This window comes from Dromaius novaehollandiae, chromosome 3 (assembly GCF_036370855.1).
Source record: "Dromaius novaehollandiae isolate bDroNov1 chromosome 3, bDroNov1.hap1, whole genome shotgun sequence".
In the NCBI taxonomy this organism is placed as follows: Eukaryota; Metazoa; Chordata; class Aves; order Casuariiformes; family Dromaiidae; genus Dromaius; species Dromaius novaehollandiae.
Genome location: NC_088100.1, coordinates 39085798 through 39113483, shown reverse-complemented (window position 1 = coordinate 39113483; position 27686 = coordinate 39085798). Strand labels below are relative to the sequence as shown.

The 27686-nt window shown below is 37.0% G+C and overlaps 1 protein-coding gene across 7 annotated transcripts in view; it reads left to right on the top strand.

The window, feature by feature from the left end:
- CEP162 (centrosomal protein 162) overlaps positions 1-27686 on the top strand; it is a 47346-nt gene that overhangs the window by 9020 nt on the left and 10640 nt on the right. For 5 of the 7 annotated variants that reach the window (XM_026121117.2, XM_026121116.2, XM_026121115.2 and 2 more), the window contains exons 5-22: positions 6981-7133; positions 7399-7585; positions 8515-8567; positions 10243-10310; positions 10921-10948; positions 11291-11413; positions 11962-12153; positions 12652-12733; positions 13637-13904; positions 15036-15303; positions 16888-17030; positions 17878-18120; positions 18784-18921; positions 19878-19990; positions 20825-20930; positions 23575-23701; positions 24592-24755; positions 26318-26422. In XM_026121117.2, coding sequence (XP_025976902.2) covers positions 6981-7133; positions 7399-7585; positions 8515-8567; positions 10243-10310; positions 10921-10948; positions 11291-11413; positions 11962-12153; positions 12652-12733; positions 13637-13904; positions 15036-15303; positions 16888-17030; positions 17878-18120; positions 18784-18921; positions 19878-19990; positions 20825-20930; positions 23575-23701; positions 24592-24755; positions 26318-26422 — 2561 coding nt within the window. Of the gene's footprint in view, positions 1-4185; positions 4311-6980; positions 7134-7398; positions 7586-8514; positions 8568-10242; positions 10311-10920; positions 10949-11290; positions 11414-11961; positions 12154-12651; positions 12734-13636; positions 13905-15035; positions 15304-16887; positions 17031-17877; positions 18121-18783; positions 18922-19877; positions 19991-20824; positions 20931-23574; positions 23702-24591; positions 24756-26317; positions 26423-27686 lie in introns of all 7 variants that reach the window. The other 2 variants (XM_064508738.1, XM_026121119.2) reach the window with 2 other exon arrangements.

The window sequence follows — 27686 nt, the reverse complement described above, 5'->3', positions numbered from 1 at the left end:
GTGTAAAGCTTTTTGAATCAAATGTCTGCTATGTCTTGCCAGTTTGACATAATAAAACTGAGAATACCCGTAACCATTAAGAATAAGTCAGTAGCAAATGTCCTCGGGAGAACTTCAGAGCACAGTTCTAGCATTGTTTGGCCAGCCAGATTTAGTTTTATTTCACCTGCTTCCCTGTTCATTGCCCATATGTACGTAGACTTCCACGCTTGTGTGACATATACAGTGAGCCATATCTTATGCCAGTACCTCTAAAACTGCACAGCAGAGAGGCCATTAAGTTTTCCCAGAGGGCTTTCCAGGTGCAATCTTAGCAGAAGAGAATGACTCTACAGTATGAAGCAGAGCTCCTGATTGCATGATCCCATGAGGAAAGGGACGTATTTGTCACTCATAAGTGGAAGCAATTACCGGTTGTATTAACTTGTACAGTGATAGATTAGGAATTACGTAGTATAGAGGCCACCAATAGTATGATGAATGCCATTTTACTAACTAAAGCATAGTTGTCAGAAACTTCACTTACAGTCAGGAGAGCCATTTGCAGAGGCCAGCTTGGTCTCTTCAGTATAAACTGAATTTCCCTCTGTAGTTATAAAAGTAGATAACTTTTATATGGCTATGATTGAGAATGATGAATCCCACACATAAGAGAGTATGTATATGCATGTTTTCACACTGCAAACTGCTATGATATAAGTTCATGTAGATATACCTGCAGTATTTTAGAAAGAGAGCTCAGGTGACTGTAAGTAATTCATTGTAGCTGTACCTCAGGAACTGCCCTTTTTTCCTCTCTCTGAGAGTCTCTCTCTGTTTTGCATGCTTGTAAGTACTTTGTAAAATACAGTTTGCTAGGTCTAATATTCTTCAGCATATATATGTTACGTAGTACATTGCTGCGATGTGTTAATAATGGATGAAGGCATCATTGCAATATAAGATAGTGTAGGGATGAATTAAAAAAATAAAGTGATCTAGTTTTGTAGCTTTTGGTAAGGTTATTAAATGTGTCCTGCTGAAAAATAAATAATATTGCTGTGGTAACAAATATGGGAATAAACGAAACTTATTTCTAAAAAGTTTAAAATCAGCATTCTTTAAAATTCTGTGCAGATCCTTTATCTGCCTAGGCCTGGCCCTTCAGGTCAGCTGCAGACAGAATTCTTGTTAAAGCCTGCAGAAGCTCTCTCTGCGTCAGATCTGCAACATTAATCCTCTAGTGCCGCAGGCTCTCAGCTAACAGAATTATTATTTTCAAACTGTTTTGTCATCATGAATCAAACTCATGTAAATGTATGTCTTACCTCTACCTCCAGTGAAGCACTGCATTAGATACACCTGAGCCAGCTCCAGATGAGTTGACGTGTTTGAACTGCACTGTATGGAGATACTACTTCAGTTTTTGTATTAAAACAGTACAAAGTCTGGCTGATTAGCTTGAACAGTGCACTATGCTGATGAGTTGTTTCTGATTTGAGGTTCTCGTTTTGACCTACTTTGGTATCTGTATCATGCTTTCTTCAATGGCATAAGACAGATGAGTGGAAGACTAAATATATACTATACATTTGTTATCTGATTCTTATTTCCAGTGCATCTCCTTGCCAAAGTTGAGATTTATACATAAAGCCAGTTTTCACTTGGTTTTGTAGATTAATGGTAAACAGCGTAGCCTATTTCCATCCATTTGGCTGAGAAGAATAAAGCACACTTTAAAATAACTAAACTTGTCATTCTAGGCACATTTGAACTCTTGTTTATTCAATGTTAAATTAGGATTTGTAAATTATGATTCAAGATGGTGTCTTCCATATTTGATAGGTTAAAAACTGACCTCTAACTAATATCCTTTCTACTTGCTTTTTTCATTTAAATAATAAAAAGAAATTGGATAATAAGAATTCCTGTCCTGTCTTGCTTATTTATCTGTTCTTGCTGTTTGTCTTACTCCTCAAGATTGTCAAACGAGATTTGTTAAAATGGGAAAAAAGAAGAAAATGATGGGAAGCCACGGTGAAATAGTTGGAAATAATAAACAAAAGATTCGCCATTCAGATTTCCAGTCTGGTATTTGATTAAATGTGTTTAGCTCAATTTATTTAATGTCAGTGTGGTATTACTACTGTTTCCTGTAGAAAATCCTTTTTACATAGTTCATTTAACCCTAATGTTCTTACAAAGGCAAGCTGCCACTTACTTCATTTGTCATTTCCAAAAGAAACTAATAGCCATGTAAACTTTTGCTCTGTCATCATTACCTATAGTGATGCAGGAGGATAGACTGTATTAAATGTCAGCCAGTGTGGGGGGAAAAACTGTGAAAATCTAAATTGTTAATAAACTATTATACAGAAAATCTCTTACATTTTCTGTATTTCAAACTCAAGAAGTATTAATGTTTTTTGTTCTATTTGTATAAGCTCAAAGGCTCCAGTCAGATGGATGTTCTATGTATATTTTATTGAAATGATTCTCTTCCCTCTGTGCTGAGCAGTAGGTTGCTCTGTGCATACTGCCCTGGAATGGAAACAATGAAGTATTTGTAATAACAACAAATTAAGTTGTTTTATCTAATCTGCAGGATGATTTTAGCTAATACAGCTTTAGATTCAGTGTTGTAGGTGAAGTCATTTTTTGTTATCTGAAGAGAAACCCCAGGGTATAAATAAGAATTATAAATGCTCTATGAAATATTTTTGTGTTAATCACTGATGTTACTAACTTAGTAGGTATTAGGCTAACTGTGGCTTTGGTTGCAAAGTCGAGTAGGTCCAATAATAATTTTGGAGAGCTATGACAAAGAAATATTTGGCGCTTGGTCTTCAGAGTAGTGTTGATGACTCCTTAGCCTATAGAAATTTCCATTATGTTAGCTTTCCAGAGAGTATGTGCTGTCCTGTTTTCATAAGCTTCGTTCACATAGAATAGAGCATCTCGGTCTGGGAGACAGATTCAGTTTTAGTGTTTATTTCTCAAATTAGGCTTAACATTTGGAATATGGGCAATAGGAGGAATTTGGAAATTACCTTTCAAATTACCGTTTTAAAATGGTAATCTGGTGTTTGCATTATTCTTAATGAAAGGCAAGCTGTCAACCTTTTTAGTTTCCCAGTAAACGTGGCAGAATAGAAGGCTCCCACATGAGCAGCGCCTCACTGGTGGACTTGGACATTGGTCAAGGGAATGAAGCACACATGGATTGGGAAGGATTTCATAGCTGTTCTTTCTGTCTTTCAGCTTGCATCTGCCATATGCTTATCAGCTTCCTTAGTCATCTTGTGTGTTTCTGAGCTGTGTTAGCTTCTGGTCATATCTCCCCATTGTCCTGTTTGTAAGTAGCAGCAGTACTTGGCTAGGTCCCCTGGACACCCTTTGCTCTCTCCCATGTCAAGGCAAATTCAGAAGGTCTATAACTAAGAGCTTGCTCTGAATTGGCCAATTTAGAAGCCATTTTTTTTTCCTGACTTTAAAGCTTGAACAATGAAAAGCCTCATGCAGTGCAGCTGGCTGGCCTAATGTATGTAAGGTGTATACTGTGAATACCATCTAGGTCCCATGAGAAAGCAGTTTTCAGCAGAGGTACTGTTATCTGGAATTAAATTCCACTAATATGAATGGACTGTGTTTGATTTCAGTGGCAATTAAGCAAGCCCTAACAAGAGTTTAAGCAAGCGATATGCAGTTCTTGTGAATGACAGTGATAGAGACAGTGGTAATTCACATCTTATCTACCTAAATTTTTCTGCTTTTATTTATGCTATTTTATTTATGCTATTTTATTTGAACCGACCTAGATGCTTTCTTTGAAAAATTTTAGTACAGAATTTTTTATTGTCGAAGTAGTTGTATCAGTATTAGTTTTCTTTGTCTTCAGATAATACATTGAGCTCCTAGAACAATGTATTTGAACACGGTACACAAGGTATTTATGGAGTAAGAAGTAATTTATCTTTAAAAATAATTGTCACTTCAGAGGATAATTTTTTAACTCTTAATTTTTAGTTATAGCTACAAAATTGTAGATAATTCAATTTTCAAGAAACTGGATTGCATTACTTTTTCAGAAGTGATTATTTGAATTCTCACATCTCATTTTTCTCTTTATTCCCTGTCCATTGTATATAAATACTCATAAATGTTTTGTGTACACTTAAAAGTAGTTCCCCCTAAACCTTCTTCCAGTACATCTCGCAGCAAGGCTTTGTCCAAATTCAAAATGTTGGAGAAATTTCATATGGACAAGAAAGATGCGTATTTAAACAAAGAAGAAGGAAACCTCACTTCTGACAGTCCAGACAATTCTGAGGGTAACAAATTTACTGTGTCTCTTTTAGTATTACAAATCGAAAATTGCTTAATTCTAAAGGTCCTGGTAAAGTTAAGGGGAAAAAAGCTACCTTTTAAATACATATTTGTCATCATATCTAAATGTTTGCGTTCTCTTGTATTCACATTCTTAAACTTTTCTCTGTAATTGTGATGATTAGAAATATCTTTCTAAATGAAACTCAGGCTCTTATTTTAACTGATTTCAAGGGGCAGGACTTTAAGGAAGAATACCATATATGCTGAGCCTTACAAAATATTGCAAGAGTTGACAATGTGGAGATATGGGCAGTGAAATTTTTGGAGCTCGAGGAGACTGCTGCTTCAAGAACTTGTTTTCATAACAAATAACAAATACCCTAGTAAAATAAACCACTCTAGTAAGTCCCTCACAAGTCAGTAGGACTGTTCTAATAGCCAAAAAACACAGTGAAAATATAGACTCTGCAATCCATCCAATTTGATATTTTTTCCAAGTTAGATGGATTTCTCAAAGTTCAGATTGAGTAAGGCTGGTAAAAATCATTCTTGCCTTCATTAGCAACAGTAGTATCCCTTGTAATGTGTGTTTAGGAGAGTGTATCTGGGAATTAGGAGTGGCTGGGTTGAGCTGGCTGCAGAACAACTTTTCGTTTTCATATTGTTGTGGGAGATGCTTTTTTTAAAAAGCTCTGGTCTGGTTTGCACTGGAAAAAATATTTAAAAATACTAGATAGCATATAAATCCCATGGAACCTTCAAGATCAATGAAATCCAGTGTCAGAAAGCTCACTGAGCTTGAGCTGATTTAAATAAAATAATTCAGAAAATGTTTCCCCTCCTCCTCCCCCCCCAAAAAAAAATTTGTTCTATCAGAACTTCTAGATGTCTTCGTTACTGAATTGTATTCCCATCTGCTTTCTTGTAAATCTTATGTAGAAGGGCAGTGCCAGCTTATCTTACACTCTACTGATATATTCCTGTTTAAAAATAGTGTGATGAAGGTTCAGCAGGATTCTGGCTCATTTGAAGTTCTGAAATAAGCGTGTCACCCAGCTGAAAACAGACTCCTGTTTGCTCTCTTAATAATGAGATTTGAGTGCCATTTGGATAAATTATTTTGTGCATTTAGCTATCAGAGAAATGAATTACTTCCCCTTTTTCACTTCATACAGCACTTTGAGCTTTTCATTTTATAGTTTTCAGTGTAATAGCAGAGTGTTTTTGTTTAGGCATTAACTTTGTACAGATGTGGAGTTTGAACTTAAGTCTTTGACATTTACTTCTAGCATAATAGATGAGTTAAAAGCTCTGTATTGTGGGGGGCGGGGGGGAGAGAAGCTAATGTTAGATACAGCAATGTGCAAGTCATTTACAAAATGTAAAATGTTATGCACCCAGGCTCCCAATACAACATGTAAGGGACTTAGGCATTGCAAGTTAAGAAACCAGCTATTCTGCTGCTTAACAAGGATGCTTTTAAAATTGGAATGCACATGCTAAGCATTGGCCATTAGAGAAAAACAAGGAGAAGTGGTGTTGTGACTTTTACCCTTACCGTGGGTACCTTTTCAGTACTGCAAGGAGAGGGCTCTCCATTGTTAAGATATGGGCAAGTAAAGCATTTGTTTAAAGGAACTGAGTTGGACTTAATTATAGAAGAGAAAGTAGTTGTGCTCCATGTATATAACAGCTTAGAGGTAAAGCACTTGACCAGCATGTGGAATACTGGTTAGTTTTCTTCATCTTAGGGCTTACTGATGTGTGCATCTCCTGCAGTCCCTTGCCACCAAGAAATGGGCTTTTTGTCAGTACTTTAACCCCTCCTGATATGTTTTGCACAAGGACACAGCTTCAATGTAACATCACTTGGCCAGAGAGCAAGTACAAGTCTGAGTTTATTTTACTGACTGGAGATTCATCTTGGAGAAGACAAACATGGTTTCTACTCCATTCTGTGAGAACTGTTAAATCATTTTATACAAGTCTTTGGATAAAATGCATGAACAGCTTTTCTTCCAGCCATTCTCCTAAGAGCCCCTCTAAAGAATCCAGGCCTGAAAGTGTGTGTCTTAGGGGCAAGCAAAAGGGACTTGGTGGTGTTTATTTAACTAGCGCAATACTTGGTTTGTAGTTTTTCCTAAAGGAAGTATATAAGGCAGTGTTCTGATTGAGAGTAAAATTCATAAACAGAGTTATTATTTAGTAAAGTAATATTGAACTCTTGCAACAAGGAAGCAGCTGCACATTGTAATTTGGAAGAGCTGAAGTTGTATGTTTGTAATTTTGGTGACTTTTTTTTCCTTAGAGTATTTAACTTGCATTCAAATAAGAAATATTATTTTCTGTGCAGGGTTTCTGTGTGTGACTGTCCTCAAGTCAGTTTTCCCAAATGTTATATTTGCCCCATGCTGAACTTTAGGCTTGTGTGCAAATATGAAGGATGAAAAGAAAATGTATGTAACACAGTAATTGAAAAGACTATAGCTAAGCTGGTTATACGTGTCTCATAAGAGAAACAAAAGTTTGGCAAATGGGATTTGTAAGATTGTGATCTAAAAACTATTTGTATGACACTTCAGTCTCTTAGTTGTCTTGCAGAGCCCTCAGTCTTAATCGCATATTGCAGCTGCAAAGATGTACAGTCAGCACTATTGCACCTGTTTTTCTAGGAATGTTTGGAAGCAATGGAAGCTTTGTCAAGCTACGGAAGACTTCACAGCCTGTGGGGGAAGCTGATAAGAATACGCATGCAGAAAAGATGCTGTTTCAGAAAAGTAATGGGGTTTCTGTCTCTTTAAGCCGAGACAGCCTGGAGACAAACGGTGAGAACTGAGAGCAGCCACTTCATGAGGTTAGCTAGACCTAGGCAAAGTCTTATTACAAACCATTTTCATTAATACGCTGCAAGTCAGGATTCTTCAGTTCTGTCAGTTCCATCTAGTGAATTGATGGCTTCTGATGCTTGCTGGTGATGCTTGATACCACTAATATATGATGAGCTGTATCTAGCTGAGTTAATTATTTTGACTGTTCTATGTAGATGTACTGTACAGTCATGATTACTTTGTTCTGTGTTTTGAAATTTAGATTCAATTGTAGCTTCTGGGCCTAATCAAAGTATAATGGGAGTCGGACTGGATACCTTGGAAGAACAAGAAGAAAAAGAAATGTTCTTTGCCAAACTTGAACGAGAAGCATCATCTACTATTGATTATTCAAGATTAAATAAAGAGCTGGATTCCAATGATTCTGTAATAATAGCTCCATTTATACGGTAATTTAGAGAGAAGAAAAGCTATAGACTCATTAATGGACATGTGTGACTTGGGCATCTGAATATCATGGTCACTGAGATTTTGTGGGATGAGATCCTGTATACTTTCAATTGGTAAAGCCACTTTTTCTGTAGCACAGATCAGAAATGAGCTTAATAAATAAGAGAAAGGAGTAAGGTGAGAGCATGACTCTGTACATACCTACATAGCATTGTGCACAACTCAATAGTGTGAAGTTGATTTAACATTTATTTTTAATTATAAGGTGTAACTAAATAAAAGAGTTATCCACTGGTAATAACTAGGTACTAGGTCAGGAGGAATTCTGTATCCCTTAAGGCATGGTGTAACAAATGAATCTGGAAGAACAGTATAAAATAGTCTTCATAGACTAGAGCAATCCATGTGTAATCAGTAAATATGTTCAAATATCTGTAAGAATAATGGACAAATGGACAGTTCAGGCTGCCATCACTAAAAAAGGCTAAAAGTGTAAAGGAAGCTTCCAACATGAGAGTACTTAGAGGGTCAGAGTTCTGGAGAGTTTTAAATAAGGACAAAAATTTTAACTTTTCTAGAAAAGGAGAGATAAAGGAGAGATTTTGGAAACAGAATGACAAGGTCAGAAGCAAACCTATGATAAAGGCTTCCTTGAGAAGCTAATGTAGATGTAAGGGAGAACACAAAAAGGGAGTGGCTTTAGGAATTGCTTTGACCATTTTAACTATGGACAGTTGTAAAGACATCAGTACTTTTTTTAATCACTGCTGACGTTTACCTGCCTTTTTTCCTATGATTTGATATAATGTAACAATTCAAATTTTTTATTTTATTGCTAATTGTAAGAAATACCAAATTTTATGGGCTAAAAAATATTTATTTGCTGTCTAAGAAGGGACATTAACATTTTAATTTTATTTTCTCTCAGAAATGAAAAAAATGAAAAAGGAGAAGAGGAATCTGCAAATGAAGAGAAATCTGGTAATACTCTCTTTCTGAATCATACATTTGAAAATTCTTGCCTATTTCTACCATGTGTATGCTAAGAATTGGAAGAACTTCATTAAACAGAATAACAAAAATGAAAGCTGAGGAGCAGTGCTCCAGTCAAAGTGCAGACTCTTCAGAAAATTTCACAGCAGGGCATTAGAGGATACTCTGTGGTGGGGTGTAATATGAAGGCCTGGAAAGGGGAAATCATACCATGGTCTCATAGGTTATTCTCTACTCCATGTTGCCTTTGAAACTAGTCTGGAAACTTGACTCTTCCTAGGTTTCAGATTGACAAAACAGTACAGCATCCTTGTTGAACTTCTAATTTCTCTGAAATTTTCTGTTCCGAGTAGTATCTAAACTAGTTGGCTTCTGTTCCCATATCACCTTGGCCATTGAGGGTGAAACCATGTCTGAATGCTAATGTGTTTTTCACTTTGCATTTATCTGCAGCTTTTACATCAGACTTTTTGTCTGCTTTTGTATTATGACGGTGCAGCTGGTGTGCAGACAGAGGGTTGTGTTTTGGGGGGTATTTTTGTTTTTTGTGGAATGGATTTTTAATCTATTGACTGATGTCTAAAAGACAAACAGCAAAAAAGCTGTCCAACAAAAACTGAAGAAAAATTACCGTGTTGTTGAAATACCTCTTCATGTTTGGCTGTTTTCCAGTATTTTAACTCTGTCATCTTTCTTATTTTTGTTCCCTGTTTTGATGCCTGGGTTTAACTTCTGTAGTCTGCAGTATTACTCTATCTGATCTTCTTTTCCCAAATTTCCTTGTCCTTTTTTTTCCACTGTACTGTTCACATGCTGCCCTCCTCTCATGCTCCTTCTTTGTCTTTCATTTCTCATCTCTTTATTCCACTCCTTCTTCTTAATGTATGGTAAAGAGTTTATTCCTATAATTTTAAGCAACAAATTATTATTTCAAAATCATAAATTAAGCTGAATTTTCAAGAAATCCTGTTGTCAGTCTTGAATTTCCTGAACATTAAAAGGTTATATTTGTAAACCTTAATCACAGGAAGTCTTTTCTTCTTGAAAGTCTGATCACTGTGTAGATTACAAGTGATCCCAATAGTTGTAGCAGAAATACCACAACAGTTTAGTAACTTTCTTTTAAATGAAACAGTTGAAATGACTTGAGGTTGGTTATAGTCAGTACTGTGAAACTGACACTCTTGATTTTTAGGAAAACTTTTTTGTTTCTGTTAAATACCTGAAATGACCAACTTGGTTTTTGTGTGTGGTCTGGGTGTGTGTGTGTGGTGGTGGTGGGGAGGGGGGGTTGTTTGGGTTTTTTTTCCTTACTAAACCGTGATTTCATGATTTATGAGTGAAATTAATAAAAATACATGTGCAGGAATGGTATAAGCATCATGTATGTCTCAGTCAGTATGAGAAAGCTCTGAGGTACAGTGTATCTGACCATAAGACAAATGTCATTTGAATTTGGAGATATTGTGTGTGACTTTTACTGTGGGTTTTTTTTGTACCATGCACAATCTCAAAACCTTTCTGTTGCCTTTGTGAAAGGAGTAGTAGCAACAGTAGCTGTTCTTAGTGGAGGGACTGGAGAACAAGAGGAAGTAGCTTTCCCTTTTACTGCTTTATCTTCTTTAAATATTCAGTTTATTTGATGCTTTGCTTTACTCTTCAGGCAACTACAGTGAAGATTTTGAAGAGGATACAGATGTTAATCCTGCCTTTAAAACTGAAGAAAATCAGGTAAATCAGAACATGAAATCAGGAGTTGATTTAAATTTAAATAGGTATAACTTTCCTGGGGCTCTATTGTTCTATTAGGAGCATACGCTTTCCGGTGATCTGATAGTGAAAGGATTAAATTCTTCACAGGGCTGTGTGCTTACTCACCCTTTGCATTAAGAACTGGAGAGGGTAGCACAGAAAGAAGGAGCTCTCATTGGAGCCTTGGGATGGGGCTGATTAATCTCTCACTTGGAGCTAGTGAGGTGCTGTCTGTACCAGAAACTGATACAGTCTGATAGAAGCAGATTTGTAGGGAGAAAGAGTTGGGCAGAGGACCTAATATTTACACTGTGAGAGCTTTGGGGATATTACCACAGACTAGTTTAGTCTGGTCTTTCAAGGTGGACACCCCTTGGTGACTAGAGACATCAAGAGAGGGGTGTGAGAGTACAGCGTGTTGAGGACCTGTTGGCATTCCAAGCAGTTTTTTTAGAGAAGTGCAGATTCTTGGAGCACTAAAAGCTTCATTAGTTCTTAGTTTTTGGGCCAACTTTTAAAGTTTGTTGAAGGCACTTTTTTTTTTTTTCTGGAAGTTCAGAAAGTAATACTACTTTTTTTTCTTCTTTAGGAAGCAAACACTGGCATGCTGGCTAAAGGTAAATGCAAACTTTAATCAGTAGAAGAATACTAATTGTACCTTATCGAAACTTTCTTATCTGATTTTATTGTGTTCTACTGCAAGTCCATTGGACTGAAGTGATTAAAAATAAATCTACATGTCAGCACTTTGCAGTAATTGTCAATGTAGTTTTTTGTTTTATTACATCTAGTCAGTATTCAGTTTTTGATGCTCGCCGCTGGAGTTACTGCCATTAATAGCATCAGAATAACGTATATAACAATTTTTCCAGGGTTAGAGCATCAAGATGAGCTTTGATATGTTCCTACTTCCACTGTATAAATGAGAGAATGTTTAACGTTTTTCTTCTTGCATTTAGTTGTATTACTTGATTCACAAGATTCAACTACAGAAATTCAAAAGGCCACTGAAACATCAGATGAAGCTCTAGGTGAACATTATCTGCCTCAGGAAGTTACTGGAATTGAAATGAATGAAACGGGTAAGGTTGCTTTTTTTAGAAAAAAAACCTGTACTTTAGCAACAGATGGCTCTGGAGCATTAGCAATGTGAAGTAAGGTCATTTATTTTTAGGTTGTCAGCGAACTTGAAGCGTTTAGTTTTTAGTAACAAATCTTGAGGAGGAAATACTTCAGGGAAGATCGGTATTTCTGTAGGCGACCAGAAAGATGCGTTTTTACCCTTGGTAATTTGAGAGTGTACCCTATTTACATCCAGAGTATGACTCTGATGGCATCTATTAAAATAGTAGTCTCTTATGCTGTTAGCTTTAGTAATGAGAATGTATTTGTAAACAAATGCATACAAGTTGTAGATGAGGCTATTTAAGGTACTGTAGCATGTTCTGATTAACAAGACAACTGCTTAATTTTATGGCGGAAACTAGGATTTTTTGTTTTTCTCAGAACTGAAAATGCCCTTCTCGCCTGATAATAGTCAAAGCTAGTAACTGGTATATGGGCTCCAGTGGGTTACTTCCCAAAACAGAAAATTCTGTGGTATCTCTTATGAGCCTGCATTTTTTTGCAGGCACTTCCTATGGACAAACTACGAGTGACATTGAAGCATTACACCAGGCATATCATCATATTGATCAGTCTTTGGGAGACACCGATGAGCAAAAAGTGCATGCTTCTGCAGTGGCAGTCTCAGAATGCTTAGTGCAAAGTGTTTCACAAAATAATGACATGTATTCAAAAAATATGTCAACTACTGAATCAGGTAAATGTTTCAAAGGGAGACAAAGCTGTGATTTCCCAGCTATTTTCTGATATTCTTCTGTCTAAGTTAAAAAGAGCTCTAATACTTCTGATTACTAAGGAACTGCAGGATAGAAGTAGGAACATGCTCAGATCTGGCTTTCTCACTTAAAATATATAGCTTTTATACATGGGGGAGGTGTGATGATGAAATGGGTATCAAACAAAAAAATCTTGAAAGTAAACCAAGCAAATCATTCATATTCAGTACATTGATTCCATTCTCTGTATTACATGAAAATTGAAAAAAATGGCATATATTTTATAAGCATGTAAAATAAGTGCACATTTCAGCAATAACAGTCTCAGAATGGTTAGAAGGAAGACATCCATCATACAAGGATATAAAATGAGTGAAGGAGTGATATCTTTAATATTCCATTTATTAAATATTTTAATATTAGTCTTTAAGTTTATTTTATACGATTTTTAATTTGTTTTATTATTTTGCACTTACTAGATTTACCTACTGTAGAAGAATTGATGAAACCTATTAAAGGAGATTCATGTAATGCCAGAGGTTTTGATTTGGAGCCTGAAAGGTATTTATTTCAGAATATATGTTTTAAGGATTGTAATAACTTGAGTCCATTAACTATTTGTGAACAACAGCTTAGAAAATAACTCTTCTGTCTTACCTTACTAAATTCTGAAATTTCATTATATTTTACACTGACATTGTGGTGCTTGTGGTGACTTGTAAGATGAATATATGGTATTAATTTGTCTAGACCAGATTTTCCCAAACAGCTTTGTGTGATAAGCAGCAACGGTGGCAGCAATGTCTTGTCTGTCAAATCGTTTGGAAGAGTGTCATCTCTACTGTCCTACTGCAGCTAGGATCTCTGCATTCCCAGCCTTCTGCTGATTATCAGGGCCTGATTCCCCATATTTGGAATTCAGGCCACATCCTAGCCAAGCTCTCCAACTTCTGCAGTCTGAGAAATCATCACTTTCTCTTACTCTACTCACTGTGACTCTCTGCTAACCTGTGCTCCATACCCCCTCCTGTTTTGCTCCACCTCTTATGTCCAGAGCATGAAGTGCAGACCCTGGAACCATCAGGAATAGGTTATGCTTCGCAAATGAGTTTTGGGAGTTTAACATGCAGTTGCACCCAGCAGAAGTTACCACTTAGTGTTTCACTAGTGTTGATTCTATGCTTGCAGGTGTTCACCTTGTAACCCAGTTGATTACCCACCAAAGCAGTCACTGCTGGGAAATGGTTCTCCTTCTGCATCATGGGAGTGAATCTTTAGCCTAGTCTCTTTTGCTTTTTAACTGAATCAGATAGAATATTGTTCTTAAAAGTAGCTAGTGTCTCTTTCAAATTCAAGTAGTCTTTACAGATCATACCAATGGGAAATTGCCCTTTTTTTCTAGAGTGATAGAAATGTAAAGGAAGAAAGTCTTGTTATGCATGACTTCATTCCTTTCTTTTGTAGTCCTGTGAAACTGCCAGGCAGCACAGCAAATGAACTTGTCAACCACTTGCCATTTAAAGAGTATCAGCATAACACAGTTTGGGAGACAAACTTACTTGAAAAATTTAAGAGAGAAGAGAGCATCTTTTCTTGGGCGGCTGTGAATGAAGATAGCCTTCAGGGGACGACTGAGAAAGAAGTTGAGACCAATGAAATACAGCCTGGTTCACTGAGAGAAAAGCTAGTACAAGACTCTCTGCTTTCACAACAGGGCAGCAAAAATAATCAGGTAAATAATGTCAAACACATTTTTAAAATGTATTTTCAGATCACCTATCATTTGGAGATTACACTCCTATGTGTAGGAGTTGAGAAACTGTTTGTATTTTTCTTGAAACCCTCAAGTTACCTTTGCTGCTGTTAGAGGTAGCCAAATCCAGTGGAATGTGGGATCAAAGGGATTCATCCTGCCCCAGCCCAGTACATTTGAGTCTGCTGCAGTTCTGTGTCCCCAGCTCAGGCCAGCAGCAAGGCTGAGCATGTATTCCCATTGCAGAGGGGCTTGTGCGAACAGCCAGAGGCTCAGACTGGAGAGCACGCCCACACAGAGGATAGTTAGCAGTGGAATTCAATCCGAATATAGGATAGACTGCAGCGATCAAGGGTAGGGCTCAGTCAGATAAGCGTACTGACCAGCAACCTATTTACATGTAAAAAGTTTCTTTTATCCCCTTTTTCCTTCAGTTTCCCCACAGTTGTTCCGTCCTGATCAGCCTTAGTTCCTCCCTTTCCCTAAATGTCCCATAAGTTTTGCACGTTCCTGCAATCCTCTCAAAGCAACCCATAACCAGGCTTGCACAATACCCAAATTCTCTTCTCCCTGCATTCTGTAATAAGCCCTACGCCGCTTTAGGCAGTCACCCCGTCAGTTTGCAAGGCGTTGCAGGGAGAATGCTTGTTTAGTTGATGCAACTAAGTGCCTTTCCCACCAGGGACAGCAGGCTAAGCCGCCTTCTTTGATAGTCTTAAGAGTTGTGTGCTCTGTTTTCACTGATGTTTTTTCTTCTGCCTCTCGCTGTTCTTCTGATCATCACTGTGTCTCTGTATTCACTGTGATTAGCCTTTAGTCATGTAACCTGACAACTAATGATCCTATAGTAGAATGCCGCTTCCCAGAACATTCGAACAAGTATTTTGTATTGGTTTGTATTATGCATACTCCTGAAGTTTGAAAGGATAAAAAATTCTGCAAAATAACATATTGCTCATCTGATGAAAAATAAATTTTTCCTCATTTTTTCTGCTCTTACTGTTGTGTAATCCTAGTAACTGGTTCTGTATTCTCTTGTATTAGTGAAAGTTACCTTTGGACCACGCCCAAAACTAAAATTTGTGTTAAAAAAAGTATGCTCTGTTACAGGCGCTTCAGTCTCTTTCCTTCAAGGATGAAAGACTAGAATCAATGACAACTAAAGAAACATTGTACAAGAGTATCAGAAGTACAACACCTTTACATAAAAAGAAATGTCCACGCAGTCCTCATGGATTGGTTAGGAGTTCTGGATATGGGAAGCCCACTTCACTTTCCAAACAGCCTTTTCCGTCTAGTGAAAAGAAAACACTGAAAGAAACTTTCAAAAAGACCAGTGTGAAAGCCAAAAGTCCATCAGATAAAGCAAGACCTAAAGGTAACTTTATCTTAAGAAGTCTGAGTTTTACTTTTAGGAGCTAGAGATCTTTGCTGTTCATGCTTCCTATGCACACAAAAATAAAAAATTCAAAATGTTGGCGAAAATTAAGAACAAACACAATGAGGTATTGATTTTTTTCTGTGAGTGTATCAGCATTAAGTTGCTGGAGGGCAGGCTTTTTAAGCAAAGCTGTTGCACTCTAGTCTTGTTTGACTTGCGGTTGTGTGTTGCCACTACCTATGAGACTTTCTTGCTGTTTGCCAGTAGGACCAAAACAATAGTAAAAGCTGTTGTTCAGGAATAAGTATCTACATATTACACTTTTCATTTTAGTAAATGCGAATAACGTTAACACTTCTGTGTGATGCTGTAATTCCTGTTCTCAGCCTTTTCCTTTTACCTGTTTTCCTAGAATACAAAGAAAGCATGGAAAAAAGCTTTATGTTCATGTCTGTTGTTGTAACAGTAAGAAAGGAAAATACCATTTTAGCCTTGTGAAAGCTGAATTGCAAGTAAATGAATTTTTTTGATTTTTGGTTACTTACCTCTTGCCTTAAGGCCTGTATTTGATAATTCAGTTCAGCATATTCATGAACCATGTTTACTATCTCTGAGGCGTGGGAAAATAACTCTCCAGGTGCCGAGGCTTTAGCACATTTCAGTGTAACGTAATGCTTTTAAAAGCCATGTGAGCAGTGTTGGGAAAACCAGTTTAGGATTATATGCCCCTCCTAGGGAGATGCTTCAGAGTGGCAGCTGTCAAACTAGGGGCACGACTACTCCCTGTGGCTAGGAAGGGAATGGGATTGAAGCAAACAACTGATGTCCTAACTGGCAGTATTAAGGAAGCACCTTTGTGAGGTGATAGTGTAAGAAATATAAAAAGTATTAAATCTGGAAAATGATCGTTTGTCTGCTTTTTCTGTGTAAGGCATTCCTAAGCAGGAAGTCTTAGCTCATATTGCTCCAGGCAGAAGTGAAACGGCAGTTGTAGTTATTTCAGAATATTTCAGAAGACTAAGCTATGAATAGTTACATGTATGTTAGTTGCTCTTGAAGGTGAATTTCCTCCCCCCCCCCCCCTTTTTTTTTTTTTTTTTTTTAACATTCCACTCAGGTTGCTACTTGATGCAACAAGTAAATGTTCCATCTCTTCGTATGCCATCTCCGCTGCAAAGTCCACTGCAAAAATTGCTCTGTCTGATCCTCACCATAGCTTGGAATCCATTGTCTCTGTATACTTAAATAGTTGGCCATTCTTAGAGCAGACAGCTGACGAATCTTGTTTCATGAAGGATTTATTACCCACCTGCTCACTTCAGTTTTGCTTTTATCTTGTCTTTTAATTTGTTTTTGTTTTGTTTTTAGTATGTAATTGATGGCTGCTACATTTTTCATGATGTCTCATTGCTCTTAATTTCTATATTTAATTCAAAATCCTGGCTGTAGAATACTTTTTAGCTGCACACTCAAGGGAGGGATCACAGGAATGGATCATGTGAATATATTTTTACAAGGACATTATAAAGAGCAAAGTTCTGGATATAATTTTGTTCTATTTTACTTCGTGCCTAAATGAAGAAGGCTTATTTGCTGCTAGGATTATGAGATCTGCAACAAAGGAACCAACTTCGAAGGAGGCTATTAACAAAGTTAAGTCTGGCAAATCAGGTGTTAGTAATCATGTGCAGCAGACTGTGGACTCTGGCAGACAGTATCAGTATGTAAGTAATAATTAGTGTTGCTCCTAGTTACAGTACATAGAACTTGGTTTGCAAACCTGTTTTGTCAAGATCTTTTAATAATTAATTATTACAAGATTGGCAAATGCTGAAGCATTTGCCAAAGGCTTTCCTTTAATCAGTTACTGGTTTTTGCTTTTAAAATGTGCAAGTATAATCATACTGCTTTTCAGTTGCTTGCCTAATTCTATTACATTGGTTCTGTATACTTAAAGTTGTAATGCTTGTTTAACAACTTAAAAATGATTGTCTTTTTATAGAGAGGGGCATAATTTTAAATGAAACTCGTAAGTAGAAGTATTCTGTCAAGGACGTTAAATAGTACTTCTGTTTGTTTTTTCTGCTTCTTTTGCACTGAATGTTTAAAAAATCTTCTGACAGCTCCAAGATGACTGAATTGGCAGTACCGTGATGGATTTTCCTTCTGCCTTACCAATTTTTAAAACATTTACTTAATGAATTCCTAGATCATTGCTGCTTTTCAATAGACAAGATGTATAGTTGAGTAACTCTGGTAGCTGTGTAGTGGCTATAATCTCCAAGGGGTGTTTATTTCTTGTTATTTGTCCCCCCCACACACACACATTTAGGAAATGGGAAAGTAGCTCAGTAGAGGGAAAAAACATGCAAGATATTTTGCTATTAGAATGGTTGGTGGTGGGGTTGGTTGGTTTGTTGGTTTGGTGGGGGTTTTTTTCCCCTCAAGCACATTATGTGGTTGCCAAGAATCATACAAGACAGTCAAATAAAATTGTTTGGGGGGGGGGGGAATCCTCAGTAAACATTTGGCTCACTCAGTGTAATGGTTCCCTGATTTTCTCTTTACCAGGACTTATCATTTTCTCCTGTCAAAAGCTGTGAGAGAGAACTGTATTTGCTAAGACGAGCACAAGCTGCAGAGGAAGAGCTGAATACAGCTAATGATTTGATTCAACAGCTAACCAGCACAGTTTCACAAAAGGAGCAAGAAATGGAGACAAAGATAATAGAACTAAAAACACAGCATGAAAAAGAGTGCTCTCAGCTGGGTCAAGAAAATTATGTTCTTCAGAGTAAGGTGCTCTATCACAGAGTAAGGTGCTGTCTTCTACTACTGTAGAACAGAGAGGCATTGGTCCAGAATATTCAATGATATTATTTTAGATGAGTTGGTAATGAGAAGAAAATACAAACTTGCAATATATGTATAAATATGTATGTGTGTACTGACTATTACACTTATTGCCTGTAAGACATGATCTTTTTTTCTACAGAGACAGCTGTGTTATCCCAGATTCTCTTATTTAGCTGTTTTGAGAGTTCTGCAGCAGGCTTTTGCAAAAATTTAACACATTTTTATGTAAAAGATGAATAACAGTTTAAGAGATACCACTTGTTACACAGAAGTAGATAAGCACTATACACTGAGTTTGTTATTTTGATGCATTTTTGTATGTTGTGTTTCGGCTATATAGCATAATTGCATTCCCAGGGTTATTCCACTATACCTCCCTGTCTAGATACATAAGAACAGAAAAGAGGGAGGTATAATTTTATTAATTTTTCCCAACCTTAGTATACCGTGTTCCTGTTTTGCATGAAAGCAGAACGAAGAGACAGTGTTATTATTGGCTCATGCCTTAATGTATATTGACTTATTTATAACATACTCTGAATTTAAAGTATGATCTTGTAGAGAATTCTATATTGGTAATAAAACTTTCTTATTAATTGTGTGTATATTTCTTTCCAAAAGTTAAGAAGCATGGAAGAGCTGACTAAAGGAAAGAGATGGATCCATGATACAGCAACAGTTCCTATCACTGAAGAAAAATTGACACAAATAAAAAAAGAAATTGAAGATCAAGAGGTCATTATTCAAGGTTATCAACAGGTATGTGATACAGCGTATTGCGCTGTGTTCTAGCCAATTTCAAAAACAAAACTTCTTCCACTCTGTGGATATGAAGATAGCTGCTTTCAACAGAAATGTAGTAACCATTGACAAATTTTAAGTACAAAGGGCACAAATATATTGCACGTTTAAGAAATATTTTACAATCGCCTAATTTGGGGTGATTTTTTTCCCCAATTACATATAAATGTTCTAAACTGTGAAAATAAGGTGAGAACAGGAAGATGCTTATGGCCAATAAAGAACCAAAACCTTTTTGTCCAAAATGTAGAAAAATGTAGTATTTCTTAGCAATATTATAATTCTGGAGGGTTCCATTTTTAAGATATATTCCACATAATATGAGCAGTTGATTGTAAGGAACCATATTAGTATGCCTAATATATTACTCATTCAGTTAAATATAGAAATAGACGATGCAAACTTAAATGACCCTTCTGAATACTTGCAGCTGTAAAATAAGATTGGTTAGTTTAAACCGGCTTTCAGGGTAGGGCTCAGCAGCTTTCAGTAGTAGAGGCACAAAATCTTGCCAGTTTGGCTGCAGAGGTCCCAAAACAGTGATGCTTTTTGTCCACAGGACTGGAGCATGGGCAAGCTGAGCTGTGGTCTGTCTGCGCCCATCCATGTATGTGCTTTTAGAATATAGTTAGATAGCTTTGCAGAAGAGCTGGCCTAGGAGAACAACTTCTTGTTACTAATTCTTAGCACCACAGTGAGCAGACACTCAGCCTAGATTGCAGAGGTCACTTTATAGTACTTCAGGAAAAAGCTAATGAAAGTAGATACCCATTTTAGAAATGTGGTAATAGAACATTTAGTATTTGCTTCTACTGCTCCAGTGTTTCAGAAGACAAACTGTAGAAATCACAGATGATGGTTTTTGAACGGGTAAAAGGATAATTTATGAACATTCTTTGTCTGTCTCATCTTAGGAAAATGAGAAGTTATACAAACAAATGAAAGAGCTACAAATTCAAAACAAGAAAAATGAGGAACAAATGTTTAAGGAGAATCAATGTTTAATGTCTGAATTAATAGCCTTAAGGTAGGCTTATTTAAACATCTGAACTAAAGTCTCTACAGTTCTCAGTCATGCTTATTTAGTTAGTTTATGAAGAATCACTGCAGAGTCTGTCATATATGCTGTTGTTCAGTGTTTCTTGGTTTTGTGGGTTTGTTTTTTCTTTTGAGATATGATTCTGTTGATTACAGGCACTTAATTCTTAGTGTTCCTGCTGATCTTAGACCTGTGGGAAGGCTAGGTTCTTCCATAGGGAGAATATTCCAGTGCCAAAATATAAATATTCCTATTAATATCAGAATGTATAGTACGTATATTGCACTCATTCTGGTATTACAGCTCTGCTCACATGTAAAAATGTTTTGATATTGTTGTAAGATATGAGGTTGATCAGGAGTCAGGAGAGGTCCTGGTAGTGGAGGAAGCACTAGGTTCACTACACTGAAGAATGAAAGGATACTTCAGAGAGCTCTAGGTCTCATAAGATTTGCATTCTATGCCAGTGATGAAGAAAAAACCCTAGCAACTGTTTTATTCCTAATTTATTGAGCTCTGCTTGTGAGAAGCCCTAGATGAGTTTTGCTGATGCTGAGTGGGTTTTGGTTCCCGCCCTCAAGTAGTCACAACAGACGAGTTTGGTAGCTGGTGTAAGGTGAGCAGATTTCACCTTACATATTTTGATCATGCTTTGGTTTTTGTTTGCTTAAAATTGTACTGTGAAGTTGCTTCTTACTTTGTTTTGAGCCTGCACAGATTGACTTTGTAGCACCAATTTTGGTTTTTGTTTGTTTTTTAGTATACAACTGTAGTATGCCAAATTGCTACGTTGCATAACTGTCTTTGCTGTTGTTTTTTTAGAGAAAAGGTGAATACGACTAATATCCAGTCATGGGTAGTGCAGGGTCCTGAACCAGCCAGAAATCAGAGTTTCACAGAACTGATTTCAGAGCTTCGAACAGCACAGGTAGGTGTATGCCAAGCCCATCGTTCACTTGTTCATATAAACAATGCATAACCATCAATACAGTAGACCAATAATGTAAACTTAAAAAGTGGTGGAGCATACTGCAATTTTTACAATATCAATCATTTGCCACACTTAAGACGTCTGTGATATTTAATTATTGTCAAATGGACTCTCAGAAGTAATCCCCTAAGTCACAAATTCACTGAAAGTATGCTGTTGCCATGTTCATTGGCAGTGCTGAAATGTCTAGTGAGAACTTGCAAAAAGTAATGATCCACAGGTATTTATAACTTTCCACCTGATAAGAGAGATCCTGAAGAGTACTTATTGCTACTCTTTACCAAATAGGTTCTAGATAAGAACATGGGAGTGGAAAGAATCTATCGTTGTTCACTCATGTCATTTCTTTTTGTAGTCCTACACATGTTGGTGGGTTGTTTGTTTTGAGGGAAAGTGTTTAGTAAGCTCCGTGGTAAAATTAAGGGCTTGGGGAGATTTTTATTTTGCTTACTGTAAGCGGGGACTGTTCTGGCACATGGTTCTCTGATGGTTAGGCCAGAAACTAAGCTGGTTTCTAAATGGTAAGGTGTGTGATAAAGGGAGCCAGATATAGTGGGCTTCAGGGATCAGGGGAGTTGTCCTGGCCTGAAAGAGCTGACTTTAGGCTCTAAGACCCCCGGGCTTCCCCAGTTCCTCCCCAGTACGTGCTGCTGCTGCAATTCCCTGTCTTTAGGTCTAGCCAGTAGTGAGGCTGAGGCATATTCCAAACATGCACACAGACAACACTAACATGGTCAAACATCGGACAACACAGAGAGCAGTGCCTTTGCTCACACCTGCAGAAGCACAAACAGCACAGACAGCCTGATCCTGTTTAGCAATCGGGATGGGAGTTCCCTAGCAGTCACAGGCAGGCAGGCACACATGTGGATCCCTCCACAGCCTCCAGCCAGCCCTGCACACTTGGTCTATCTAGTGGCTGGCCCCCAACTCCCAGTCCCTTCCTAAGGACCAGTGTCGCTAGACCTATGGACTCCTATGACCCAGGGCCCCTATCTCCAGACAGTCGCACCCAGATCTCTTGTCCTACTCACCAGCTAGTCTGGCTTGAGGTTTGCTAGCAGTCATACATCTATACACCGAACAGAGAGCATGCACAGAAAAATGTTGAGAAATAGAGTGTAATAAGATAGGATAAACTGCAGTGATCAGGCACAGGGCTCAGCCAAGTATACTGACCAACAGTGTACTTGCATTCAACCAGGCCCCTTTATCACCCTTTCTCTCTATTTTCCCATGCTTATTCTTCCACTGCCACTTTGGTTCATCCCTTTCACATCTCCTCTCATAAACAACACACCCAAAATTACTTTTTCCCATTGGTTCCACTTTTGCTATGTCTATACCCAAGTTTGGTATTTCTGATAATGTTACCTAGGTCATCTTGGTCTTGTATACTGTTGCTAGCACAGTTACCTAGGTACTGCTGTCCTTGCAAGGTTGTACTCCCCAAAAGGTCCCGAAGATCCCCTCCAATTATCTGCAGGTTTGGCTTTTTCTCACATAGCTCTCCTTAACAAATGACTAGATTTTACAGGTGGTTATGGTGCTATCTGTATCCTTGTCAGCTTCTCACTGTTAACTTTATATGTCCAGTCTGTCCTTTTCTGTTCTGTTAGCTAAAGCTCAGGCCAAGACCTGGTCATCTGCCTGCACACCTTCACATTGTGCCTGTTTTTATCTCGCATGGACATTATTTACTCCCTTCTTACTCTGATTGTTTTCATGGTTCTTCCCTGGTAAACTGAGTAAGGATATTTTTACATATCAATAGCTGGAATTATTTCTGTAGTGCGCAGTGGGAGTGCCACTCCTGATCGCCTGGTAAAGATATTCTCCCTAAAATAAAGGTAGAGGTGAGGAGGTATCTCTCCTTACACTTTGAAATTGTAGAAGCTAAGTTAGGCTGTCTTTACAGGGCTAAGCGGTTAAAAGAACAAAACTGAGCCTTGTGCTCAGAAGGTCACATATTTCTAAAGGCAAAACCTTCTCATTTTGTGAGAAGGATCACTTAAAGTCGAAGAATAGTGGTGGATGTAGGAGAAGACAAGCAGACAGAAATCTGTTAAGACAACAGCTCTTCTGAGACTTATTTGTTCTGTATAGTCTTGGAAAGATTAAAAAGTTTGGAAAGAGAAGCTTCATTTTAATCTAATTTGTAGCTTTGTGAAAAGATAGTACTGATATATTAACTTGGACAGATGGGATGAACTGTATGTTGTCAATAAATGTGGACTGTATATCCAACCATTTAAGTTGTAGTCTTTCGTACTAGAAATAAGCAAAACTTCTTCTATACTGACCTTTTCAAAGGGGAGATCTGGAATGTTTTCCACTTCTAAGAGGTATGTAAGACTTTACGTATAAGAGATGACAGGTTTTTCTGTGTCTAACTTGAATTTTCCTGTGCTCTACTGTAGCCAGCACTGAGAATAATGCCAAACCTTGAAACCTCATTGCTGCCGTGGTCCAACACAACAGTTGTGATTTAATTTTTTTATGGAGAAAAAGCATGTTCATTTTTTTGTATGAAAACCATGTGTTTAGTTTTTGTTGTCTTAAAATTTTCTCTAAAATTAAGAAGGAAGAAACTAAACTACACGAAGAGATAAAACGGCTTAAACAAGACAAACAAGCTCTCGAGGTAGACTTGGGACAAGCAAAGAAAGAGAGAGATCTAGCCAAAGTCCAGATTGCTTCCAAAGCAGGTAAAGGACCCTTATTTTGCTGAATAATTGTGCCTCATCTGTGTTTCTTTAAATAATATGTAATTAAAACTTGCTTTTTATTAAAATATGACCCAGGAGCAAATATATCTAGACTACTTCCAAATGCTGTCTACACCTCTAAAAAACATATGGCGAAGGAGATGCCATAGTATATCCTCGGCAATCTGTTAGAAAACGTTTTCTGGTAACTAGCCAAATTCTTTGTTGCTTACTGAGTTTGATTTATTGCCCATCTCCCAGTGGACCATTCAATATACATGACAACTTTATTCATACACGAAGACTTACTCTGCATGTTAGCCTTCTCTTTAGATCTACTCATCACAACTTTATCTGTTTTTACCTATAATTTATGCCTTCTAACTCTTCTTGATGTTTTTCTCTGAACTCTCTCCAGTTTGACTTTAGCTTTCTTAATGAGAGGGCGGCCAGAAATTGGACTCCTTCAGCTTCCAGTATCAGGCATCACAAGTGCTAAAAGTTGCATTGATTTCCTCCCTGTCTTTTTTCAAAATGCTTGATCCTAAACTGGAAGGAGTCTGGTTAATACTTATGTGTGTATTCTGTCATCCATGTTGTTAATGAAAATTTGTTTACTAAAACTTGATCAAGGATAAGTTCATCTGGGATGCTGTTTTAAATATCTTCTATGGTAAACTGTGAACCACTGAATACTATTACATATGAGAGAAAAAGTTTTTTTGAAATACACTTGCATAAAAATTCTAATTTTGCTCTGGTCTTAAAATGTTATTAATAGAATTGTCAAAGTAATAAATATATGAAAAGTACCTGAGAAGGATAGTGTTGACTAATTGCTTCTAAAAATTCTTCAATAGAACAATACTGACGGTGTCTTTATCTTGTAGGTGAGAAGTCATATGAATTTAAAATTATGGAAGACTCATACAAACAGGAAATTGCTCATTTAAAAAGAAGACTTCAGTGGTACGCAGAGAATCAGGATCTTTTGGATAAAGATGCAGCCCGTCTTAAAGATGCGAGAGAAGAAATTGAGAAACTAAAACTAGAGGTGATAATATCAAGCTTCTTTTTCTTCTTTTTTTTCTTTTTTTAGAAGTTGGAACTTAAAATTATTTCTGTTCTATTGATGAGTATAATTTAACTTTGACAATGCTCCCATCTTTTTCAAGAATAAGCATGTGAATTCTTCATAACCTTTAAATCAAGCATGCATGGCCTTATATTCAAAATGGATATTCATTGCATATGCAGTCAGAATTGCAAGTGCACAATGCCTAGAACTGTTTTGCTTGCATTGGGTGTTTTGATGATGCTTCTGGAAACAACTGTAATGTGATTCCTTACGGCTTGCAAATTCATTGGCCAAGAAGAGCAAGTACACTTTTACATTAAGAATTTCAAACATCCCTCTTCTTGTCATTCTTTCCTCCTCTTTACTCATCATAGCATAGGCAACATTTCTTCTTCTCTCAAGTATCAGTCCTAAGTTCCTTCTAATGTAAACAATCTCTGGTTGAGGGAGGAGAAGAAGAAAACACTCAACATACAAAGCAAGTGAAACTAGTGCATTAATCTTTAATAGTTCTGAGATTTGAATTGCCTGTTTAGTAGAGTTGACTTAAGGCTCACAGAAATAAAGAATCTTACCTAGTGATAAAATATCACTGATCTTGGAAGCTTCTTAATGGCATGTTATTAGTGAAATCAGATTAAAGGAGGTGCTTCTGAAAGAGAAGCCAGGGAGAAGATATCACTAAAGGCCACCACATCAATCTCTTTATCAGCATATGATTGGTGCACATTAAACTCTTAACAATATATCATTGGTGTGAGAGAAAATAGTTGCATTTTTCCTGGGATGGACTGGTGTTCAAAAACAGTAAAGAGCTTTACTCTCATAGAAACTATCAAAAGAGTCAAAAACTCTATGCTGGCATAAAAGTGTTGCTCATACCCACATTTCCAATATAGCATTGGTCAGAGAGAAACCAAGATAGGAATACTTGCAATTATAAAAGCTGTAACATACCTGTACAACGAAAGTAGTAGTGGCTGGTAAAGGTAGGAAATCCAATTTCAGATTCAAACTTTGAGTCTTCATGGCCAGATTTTATGGGAGAGCAGAAACATCAGCTATCCAGTTTCTTCCTCTAATCCTGAGAGTCAGCATTTATTTAGGCACAACATAATGTCGTTTTTTGGCTGTTTCTGTATCTCATCATGGAGCATAGCCCTGTAAAACACAAACTGTTTCCTTGCTCGATGCTGTATTCATGTAAGACCAATGTAGTCCATTATATTATTTCGTATTAACCAAACCTGTGTACTGGGAGGATGGGAGAAAGAACCACAAGACTTCTTGTTTTTCAGACAAGAGTGCCCCTGAGCTGAAGTTCCCTTCTGGGTTCCTGTGGCTAGTTTCAGCTTCTTTGATCTTAAGAAGCTGTAACTTAGTTTAGGAACCTGAAGAAAAAATAAACGTAGAAATTACTATTACCAGTTCTTAAGTTGTAGAATGCTTCCATTATACTGTGTTTATTTGAAACTTTTGTACTACAGGAAAATGTCTCTGAATATATATTTCTGTGTATTTTCTCATAAATTGGATAGGTCGAGAAGCTCAGAACTGAAGCCGGAAATCAGTGTGTGCAACAGAAGAAAAGTTTGGGGGACAGAGCAGCAGATGCTAAAAGAATTCAGGATCTTGAGCGACAAGTATGCAATAATATAACTCTGTATGGCTTAACCTTTATTTCAGATAAATTCTCTCAACATTTACTAGATCTCTTGTAAGGATGAGACATTGAATGGAGCCCCCTGATAAAATAACTTTTATACTATGGACACTTTTGCCAATTATTTATTTTACGAAGGTCCTCCTGCTACCGTGTTCTAATAAGATGTTTACTGTTATCCCTTTTAAATTAATTGAATGTTAAAATACTGTAAAATATAGTTTCTTGGAAGGCGTGAGGGAGAAAGCACACAGAAGCTTGCTGTTTATCTTCTGAGTCTCCTTCCCTCTCTGTATTCAGTAACCCTTCAACCTTATGGTCAGCTTCAACCAAGTGTGATTCAAGAGTAAGGGGTCTAAATTACACTGAGTTCCTACAAGAGTCATGAAAACTGGAAGAGTAGAGAACTTAAAATCTGTGTTGCTATTGATGAAAAGATGAGGAACTGTGCTATTCTGAATTTTCAAGAGAGGGCAGCCAGTTAAAGCTTGACTCCAAACTTCTCATTATCCATACTGATTCTTGCCTAATCGGATGGTTAGCAAGTATGAGCAGGGAGCTATGTTGGGAGAGATGTGGGGGTGCAGGACAAATGGGAAAGATCCTCTGCAGTATTTTAACCTGGAGAGTGTAGAAAACATCTTATTCATAGATAAAAGAGCTTTTCTTAGTCTTGCACTCAGGATGCTTGTTTATTTTAAAGCATTCAGTGAAATAAAAAACAAAACATTAATGTTACAAAATCTCTGTAACATAGTTGAAAAGTAGAGTGGAATGTGGAAGTGTGAATGTAAGTCCAGGAAACAGCAAATGTTTCAAGTCTTATTTGGCCCTTGATATTGTTAATGCTAAAAAAGTAAATAAAAGAACCATTTGATGTAACACAATCTAGAGAGTAGAGCGATATTCTGTTTAAATAGATGATGATGTAAAAGTCAGTAAGAAATAGCAATTCTTACTTGTCTATTTTATGTTGATCAAACTCAGATTGTTCAATCTTATGTTCATAAGACACTTTCTGAAACTCTGATTAGTCTTACCACTCTCTTCTGAACCTTCATTTACTTTAGTTTAAAAAGTTAATCTTAAAGTCCTCTTCTTACAATGTAAATGTAAGCAATGTGAAAAAGCATTATATAGAAAAGCCTTAAAATATGCATCTCTATTTCTCATTCTTCACCTAGTTTTTAAATGGATTACATTTGTTAACATTCTGTCACTGTACTTCAGTTCACTTTTCATCA